This window comes from Dreissena polymorpha, chromosome 2 (assembly GCF_020536995.1).
Source record: "Dreissena polymorpha isolate Duluth1 chromosome 2, UMN_Dpol_1.0, whole genome shotgun sequence".
NCBI classification, from domain to species: Eukaryota; Metazoa; Mollusca; class Bivalvia; order Myida; family Dreissenidae; genus Dreissena; species Dreissena polymorpha.
In genome coordinates, this window is record NC_068356.1 from 36,488,795 (window position 1) to 36,498,293 (window position 9,499).

The window sequence follows — 9,499 nt, forward strand, 5'->3', positions numbered from 1 at the left end:
ATAAATAAATGTGCCAAGTGATTGACATGTGGTATTTCAAAAAAGTGTACTTAAACACATACAAGTTTTAATAATTCCTAGACGATACAAAATATGTAGCAAACAAGTGCTCTATTTTTGTTTTACTGACATGTGTCCATTTCGAAATTGAGAAATAAAATGAGATTGATCTACTATAATGGGAACTATCAAATATGTACAATTTTACGTGTTGAGTAGAGATATGAGATTGATTTATGTGAGAAATTATTTTGTCTCAATATGTGAAGTATGAAAACAGTGTGAAATATCTTGTTAGAGTTCATATTGGTGCAGGTTTACAAAGATTTTTGAATAAAAAAATGTGGTAATTTCAGTCGCATTTATTTTACAATTGAGAAAAAAGCTGAAATCGTTTCAGGAATTTCATGAAATAACGGAAGGCATTTTTCAGTCATTTCATGAGGTTCCTGAAGAAATCAGGCATTTTGTGAAGTCCCTAAGTGAAACAGTCATTTCAAGAAAATCCTGAATCGATTAGGAATTTTCTTGAAATTCCCAGTTTCACAGATTTACTGTAACATACAGACTTCTAAAGAAATCTTTTTTGTTTCTTTTTTTTTGATTCAGTTCTTTGAAAATAGAAAAAAATAATATGCGTTGATTTTCGTGTTTTTGTGACGAATTAAAAACAAAACACTGCACGATATTTTATACAATTAAGACACATGTGAGCTGTCGTACTAACTAATATGAATAAAAAGGAATACCGAGCTTTCCAACTTGAACTAAGTTAGTCTAATTATTGCAGAGATACATCACTGCTGCTCCGAATGGCAGATCTAATCTCTCAGCAACATCAGAGAGGCGGCGCTCTCTTTGATTGGCATCGTCGAAATTTGGTAGGTAGTTCTAGCAGGCGAAGAGTGTTCAGTACCGGACGGGTTGTGTTGTGAGTAGGTGATGTGCTGGGATTAAACGGAAATTAACGGAATAATGGCCCTCGCGTTGGATAACAGTGGCTTATATCAAAATGGAAACTGGTTCTTCATGACGGATGGACAGGGGCCGAGTACGTCCATGTACGCTAGCAGCGTGAATGACCCTTGGACGTCCACCATAAGCCTGAATCCACAGCTGACATCCGCGGGCATGACCTCATTGTTCAAGTACCCGCGCCAGCCCGACCCTTGGACCACCAGCACACTGGGCTACAGTCTGGGCACAATGACAGCGGTAGGTTGGCGCAACCGCCTTTGACATCACGTTTAATCCAGGCTACTCTCTTAAGCGGATAGTGCTAATGTTCAATATTGAATGTCGATGAACAAAAAGGGATTATTATTACGATTTTTAAACCGTTGTTTTCACTTAAGACGTAATATCATAAAACTATATGTTTGACTTTAGGTATGTATTCTTTGGACAAAAGCAGCCATAGTTTTGTTTATGTGTAAGTCAACAATCTTAGTAAGGCTAATAGGCCTAATTAAAGTGAAGTGCAGAAAATATACAATTTAATAGTTCCGTTTGCACTTGTTACATGACTTGTTTTCTAAGCTTGAGTTATTTTTTGGGAAATATTGCCAAACACAACGAAAACACTAAACAATATAGAAAATGCATACACCAGGTACATATTTTTGGCCTATGAACAAATGCATATAAATATAAAATGCATGGATTTTTTTGGTGCACATCTATTCTAAAATAGAATCAAAAGCTCACAATTGTGTGTTCAACCTGTTTTCGTCTTAATTGGGTTGGTTAAATACATAATGTGAACAGTATTTTAACTGTAACATGGTGACTCAGCCCCTTCTCCAATCTACAGCAACTAATTAAACTGAATGAATGAAGGTCAATGTTACTGATGTTTTTTTGGCAACTATTTGTAGTTTAAAATATATGACTATGTATTTTTCTTTATGTAAATAACATTTATATATTTGTGTTATTTATGTCTGTCAAGACATACCATTTTGTGTTTGCATATGAGCTGATAAGCACCATACTAATAAGCCATAGGCTTGCATCTTTCAAGAACATGTGTTTCATATCATGTTTCCAGTGCTACATCAAGCCTAGGTAAAGGCTTTCACTGTAATCAAGTCATACACAACAGGGCTTGGGAAATATCCAATCCAGGTTTACTGATGATTTCACCATTTAGGAGACTTGTTTATGTGAATGATTCTGTTAACACAAGGTTACATATTTGTGTAAAATCAGGTGGAGGGGGGGGGGGCTGGAGCTTTTGGTGCGGTAGGGTCATATTGAAATATGTAAATTTCGTGAGGCTAAATTTGTGCTTGTTTTGGCTTGAATTATTTGTTATATTGAGGGCTGAATCTGAAGTATCTGCCTACAGATGTATATAAGAGATAAAACAATGTCAGGCTATGCCTTCTATAAGCCTTGATTGTAAAGGTAACCATGACTAACATCTGTGTTTCAGAACCCGTACCAGACCCCCATGTCTGACCTTACAGACCAGTTCAGTGACCTATGTCTGTCAGTGCCCAAACCCAGCAAAAGACCACCCTCCACATACTTGTGTCATCTTTGCTTCACCAAAGGTCATTATATCAAGGATTGCCCACAGGTAATAGAAAGTAAATTTTGTCAATTTTTATGTTTGTGTGTATGTACATGTATACAAAAAAATTAGTTCATATCTGTTAGATAAATGTTTTTTTGGGGGATTAATTTATCATGAAAACTAATTGTTCATGTTTAACTGGCCACACATAACATATTTTTGTGTAAAATACATGTACATGTAAAATTATTATTTGTCAGATCTACCACATGCACTAAAGTTTTAAATGTAAGATAATCTTGGGTCAAGATAATCAATAAGGTTTACTAGCACTATGAATTGGTTATTCCTGAGTGCGATATTGAAATGCTGTCTACTTGACCGTGTAGTCAATATATAAAAAATACACAATTTCAATGTTGAAACTCTAATTGGCCACCTGTTTCCAAGCAATATTATTATTGTATGTTTAATTGGCAATTGTATGCCTGTAATATCAATGGTTATATAGCATTTTGATGATTTTGTGTCTGATAGGTGACATTTGTGTACACTCAATATTAATGGTTAATCTCAGACTTACCACATTGTTAAAATTTGTTATATTCATGCAATATTAATTGTATATATCTGTTTGGTCCCCTGATTTTATGCATGCAATAATAAAATTAAAATCTGTATGGCTTATTTTGTATATACTTTATTAATATTTTATTGGTTTGGTCTTGAGAATACATGCAATATAAATGGTTTATAGATTTTCCACAGGTAGTTATACATGCAATGTAATGGGATTTTCCAAATTTGAACATGAAATAAAAATGGTTTGAGGTTTGTTGAATCCCAAATAGGATGATTTCATAGATCGGTCGATGTTAACTTGACCTCATACATATACAATATTTGTGGTTGTTTCAGGCCCGCCCTAAAGGTGAAGGCCTGACTCCATACCAAGGCAAGAAGCGCTGTTTCGGGGAGTACAAATGTCCAAAATGTAAACGGAAATGGATGTCAGGCAACAGTTGGGCAAACATGGGCCAAGAATGCATTAAGTGCCACATCAATGTCTATCCTCATAAACAGGTAAGTGGTGGCCATGGCATTTAATATTGAGTATATGCATGTAAAGCAACAAGAATTAAAATAATTGTTTTTAGCCATGCTTTTTTCTATTATTTATTATTTTACATATACATTTAGAAAAACTGAGTTGTCATTTTATGTGACATGAAAGGTGTTTTTGAAAGTTTTAAGAATTTTCAAAGTCATTAAAAGAAGGAAAGATATTTCCTTGAAAAATATAATGTCTTTATGTAAAAAGTCCATAAGAGTCTGTGGTTGGGAGTCAAAAGAACTATTATTGATATTTGTGAGCTTTATCCATATTTTGTTTTATCATTTAACTTTGATTTTTATGCTCCCCCAAAATTTATTTTGGGGGGAGCATATAGTCGCCGCTTCGTCTGTCCGTGCGTGTGTGTGTGCGTGTGTGTGTGTGCGTCCATCCGTGCACAATTTTTGTCCGGGCTATTTCTCAGCAACTAATGACAGGAATTCAATGAAACTCTATGGAAAGCTTCACTACCAAGAGGAGATGTGCATATTATCAGCGGGTTCTGGTCGGATGAGTTTTTACAGAGTTATGGCCCTTTGAAATTTTCCTTTAACTGTAAATATAGTGCAATTCTTGTTCGGGCTATTTCTCAGCAACTAATGACCAGAATTCAATGAAACTTTATGGGAAGATTCACTACCAAGAGGAGATGTGCATATAATCAGCGGGTTCTGGTCGGATGATTTTTCACAGAGTTATGGCCCTTTGAAATTTTCCATTAACTGTACATATAGTGCAATTCTTGTCCGGGCTATTTCTCAGCAACTAATGACCGGAATTCAATGAAACTTTATGGGAAGCTTCACTACCAAGAGGAGATGTGCATATTATCAACGGGTTCTGGTCGGATGATTTTTCACAGAGTTATGGCCCTTTGAAATTTTCTATAAAAAATTATTGTCCCCCCTAACTACTGTGCCCTCAAGACGTTTCCTTTTATCTGAATATATAGTGCAATATTGTGACAAAAAAAAACTTTGGGGAGCATCACCCGTCTCTGACGGTTTCTTGTTTGTCATTGTCATCCAAGATTAAAGATAAAATGTATATTGAACCTGCATCTGCAGCGTCCACTGGAGAAGCCAGATGGCCTAGATGTGAGCGATCAGAGCAAAGTCCATCCCCAACACCTATGTGGAAAGTGCAAGATGCTGGGCTATTACTGTAGGAGGATGGACTAGAGTCACACCACGCACCATACAATAACCCTTTCCCGCTCTGATACACATTTTTACGCATTTGTGGTCCTTTAGAAAATCAAATTGAATTTAAGACCTTTTTTAATAGATTCAAATTTTAATTGCTTCATTTCCAACTCTATGATACTGACGAGTTGCAAACAGCATACAACTTGAACAGCTTGAGAGTTACTAGCAGGATGTTCTGGTTTTATTCTGGTTGCATAAAGCAATTTTCATTTTTTTCTTCTGAGCGGGAAAGGGATAACCAAGCAAGGATCGGTGGCCAGCAGTTATGAGTATTTGTTATTTTTTTGTGGGGATATGAATGGAGAGAAGGATTTTTCGAACAAAAGGTGACTCACAACAGTCTTGGTACATTTCGAAGAAGCTGTGACATATAAGCATTGTCTGCAGGCTGGTACTCATTATGTTTAAAGAATTAGACATTTTGATCAAGTTAAATTATTGAGGTGCTGCTGCATAATGTAAGAAAATGTACATGGAAGCAGGAATGGGTATGAAGAATAAATAATATTAAGAATACATTGGTTAGATAAGATAGCTTAGCATCCGTTTTAACCCTTACAGTGCGGGAACCGAGTTGTGAAGGCCTTTGCAAACAGTTTGGATCCAGATGAGACGCCACAGAACGTGGCGTCTCATCTGGATCCAAACTGTTTGCTATTCTGAAAGTATTCTTTGGAAAAAAAAGAAGAAAATGCTAATTTTAGAAATTCTGCAGACGACATTTTAGCAGACGACAAATTTCCCAGCATGCAAAGGGTTAAAACAGCTACCAATGGCATGAATGCAGCAGTTAACCTCAGTATAGCACTATTGCTGCTCACTGATATGCATCTGGCTGTGCTTATCAGCCAGCATCTGTTGCTCTTGCCAGAAGGTAACTCCAGCATCCCACACAAAGCTTTTGCCTCAAGCAGAGTGTATGATGGAATCTCAATGCTTTATTTACATACTTGTCTGATGTGTAACAAGCAGGCACATTTGGCCCTTGGTATTTAGTATTGCAGTATGTGTTGAAGTCCCAGTAACTATTATTAAGCCATGGTGTAATTCTTCTTAGATAATTTACCGCAATTTGATAGTCATCTTAAATGGTTTTATTGACCTTCTTAAATAAACATGGTTAAATAATAAGTTATGTCTCGGAACTCAAAATAACATTATTTGACTTTCTGCAAATATTTAATGGATTGCCATATTGCCATGTACTGGTAATAGCATGAGAGAACTTTGCTGGGTCAAACAGAAAGGTGTTTCCGAATTGCAAATTGTGTTGATCCTGATGGATCTATAAATCACCACAAAGTGCTTTATTACTTTAGTGTGATACTCCATGATGATATCATTATTTTCCTGAAGAGAATTCAATTATTGAGAATTAAGCAGCTTTGAATGAAATTTGAAAATTAATGGAATCTAGTATATGCCATTTAATTCAACATGACACTGAACTTTACAATGCATACAGTCATGTATTCCTGTCATCTCATTTAAACACAAGTATAACTTCAAGAGGCTTTATTGCAGACATAATGCAAAAATGGAACTGAAATAATGGCATATTCGGACACAATGCCATAAAGTTCTTCAGCAATTAAAACTCTTAAGTTCTCATTATATTTATGTTAAGTTTAATAAGGCTGTTCAAAGTGGAAGCATCAATTCCACATGCAGTTTTTGTTTTCCCACATCTGTAACAGTAAGAATAAGTATTAAAGCTGTACGGATACGTATGTACACTATCCACCACATAGCTGGATTTTTAGTATAAAATACTAAAATCATTTTGCAGGTACATTTTCATCATATAAGTACCTTATATTTTGCAGAACATTGACTTCACTGTTAATGATACCTATTTTGATTTGTAAATATTGAACACATGATTTTGATGGTTAAGACCATGGTTGGAGACTGATTTTCATATCAAATGATGTGTATTTTGGAGATACAAGGCCAGTTTTCATGGAAAATATTTTTAATTGAAATGTATATATATGAAAGTCTTAATTTTGGTGCACGATTTATCAAATCTATTCCACAGTTTTACCTTCAAGATAAAACAAGCGAATTAAATGTATATATTTTGCATGTTTAGTAAATATTCTTTTAATATGATTATCTTGTTATTCTGTTGCATGAGTAAATATTTGTGTTATGTTCAAGTTCTCTATTTCTGTCGGTTAAGTTCTCCTGGTTTAGCAGTGAACTTTGTAAATGTGAATTTTGTCACACTGTTTTGGCAATTGACAGTTAAATGTTTTCACAATAAATTTGACATTTTCATTGTTTACAGATAGATAAATTAAATAAGTTTTACAGTTTGAAACCAGTACCTAACATGTCTTATTTTTGACTATTGTATACCAATACTGGTTTGTACATTTTCGTTAAGTTCTCTTTACCATTCTGTATATAGATTGTATTAGCGTTTGTAGTATATTGGTTTACTTTTATTTAATCATATTTTTATATCTTGTTTATTATTTATTTCTTTTGCATAATTAATGCGTTTAGGTGAAACAGCCCAAGTTGCCAAATGTGAAAACCTTTGCTGGAAAAATGCCATGTAGATGATGGATCCAGTTTAAATATTATGGAGCAACATGACCATTTCCATGGAAATGAAATAGTTTATGAAATTGCATACTGTAATAAATAATACGACTGGTTAAATCATATTGTAAAGCTATTTGCTTTCTTGCTCTCTTTTTGCAAGTCATCCATTCAAAATGGTCAGATATAGGGATTAATCATCACTACATGGTGATTCTGAAGGCTTGGGTTTTGGTGTAAAAATTCTTCGCACCAAATGTACGTGCACATTATTTTCATTTATTTTGTTATGTGTGTTTCATATTTATTATTTATTTATTTTTTCTTTGAATAAAAATGTTAGCTTTCATATTTTGTGTGTGCATTAAGTCATAATATGTATACAAAAATGCTTATTGTCGTTCTTATATTATTTAAGTTCAAGAAGTTTTGTTTTTAAATCAAAATGCCAATAGGCTTGTTTTTGTCCAGGGCTATTTTGAATCCTGAGCAAAATATTGACTAACATCATTTAAAATTGCTTCCACGACAATGCTCTGAAAAAATAAACCTTGCAGACCTTTTCAAGTTTTATGTAGTTTATTAGTGTTATCTTAACCCCGTGTGACCCACAATGAACATTAACCAGTGTATAAATAAAATACACTGAACAAAAGTTATAACACACCACTTTGAAATTCTTCTATTTTATTAACTAATAAAGACCTATTGCATCACTTAAAAATTGTTCTCTTTTCTATGAAAACATTTTATGGAAATAAGTGTATTTTATTTATATATAAAATGTCAGTTATGATTCTTTGAGTAACATTGTAACAATTATTATGTTCCTCAAAGATTGTAAATGGCAATTGAAAAGTTGCAGCACATAAGTGTGTGATGTACTCTTACTGCTGATTATGGAAGGTGTGATGTACTCTTACTGCTGATTATGGAAGGTGTGATGTACTCTTACTGCTGATTATGGAAGGTGTGATGTACTCTTACTGCTGATTATGGTAGGTGTGATGTACTCTTACTGCTGATTATGGTAGGTGTGATGTACTCTTACTGCTGATTATGGAAGGTGTGATGTACTCTTACTGCTGATTATGGAAGGTGTGATGTACTCTTACTGCTGATTATGGAAGGTGTGATGTACTCTTACTGCTGATTATGGAAGGTGTGATGTACTCTTACTGCTGATTATGGTAGGTGTGATGTACTCTTACTGCTGATTATGGTAGGTGTGATGTACTCTTACTGCTGATTATGGAAGGTGTGATGTACTCTTACTGCTGATTATGGTAGGTGTGATGTACTCTTACTGCTGATTATGGTAGGTGTGATGTACTCTTACTGCTGATTATGGTAGGTGTGATGTACTCTTACTGCTGATTATGGTAGGTGTGATGTACTCTTACTGCTGATTATGGTAGGTGTGATGTACTCTTACTGCTGATTATGGTAGGTGTGATGTACTCTTACTGCTGATTATGGTAGGTGTGATGTACTCTTACTGCTGATTATGGTAGGTGTGATGTACTCTTACTGCTGATTATGGTAGGTGTGATGTACTCTTACTGCTGATTATGGTAGGTGTGATGTACTCTTACTGCTGATTATGGTAGGTGTGATGTACTCTTACTGCTGATTATGGTAGGTGTGATGTACTCTTACTGCTGATTATGGTAGGTGTGATGTACTCTTACTGCTGATTATGGTAGGTGTGATGTACTCTTACTGCTGATTATGGTAGGTGTGATGTACTCTTACTGCTGATTATGGTAGGTGTGATGTACTCTTACTGCTGATTATGGTAGGTGTGATGTACTCTTACTGCTGATTATGGTAGGTGTGATGTACTCTTACTGCTGATTATGGTAGGTGTGATGTACTCTTACTGCTGATTATGGAAGCTGTCTTGGATAGTGTTGGCAGTCTCAGAGAAATATGTCTGTCTTGTGCAGACCAAATTATGTACTTCAGGTATTTCAGCAATATTGATGTCTCGGGATGAACATCCAAATTTCATGTCTTTATTAAAGTTTGCCTTAAACAAGATCAGTAAACCTAAATTCCAATGACAAGTCAGGTATAAGATATACACAACAAAGAAGATAC

At 34.9% G+C, this 9,499-nt stretch overlaps 1 protein-coding gene across 1 annotated transcript; it reads left to right on the forward strand.

Moving 5' to 3' along the window:
• The first annotated feature begins 790 nt into the window (after positions 1-790).
• On the forward strand, positions 791-5,422 carry LOC127870255 (zinc finger CCHC domain-containing protein 24-like). The gene is made up of 4 exons (XM_052412892.1): positions 791-1,215; positions 2,438-2,584; positions 3,440-3,604; positions 4,703-5,422. Exons 1-4 carry the CDS (start codon positions 976-978, stop codon positions 4,814-4,816), a joined length of 666 nt encoding a protein of 221 aa, XP_052268852.1. The 5' UTR covers positions 791-975; the 3' UTR covers positions 4,817-5,422.
• The last annotated feature ends 4,077 nt before the right edge of the window (positions 5,423-9,499 follow it).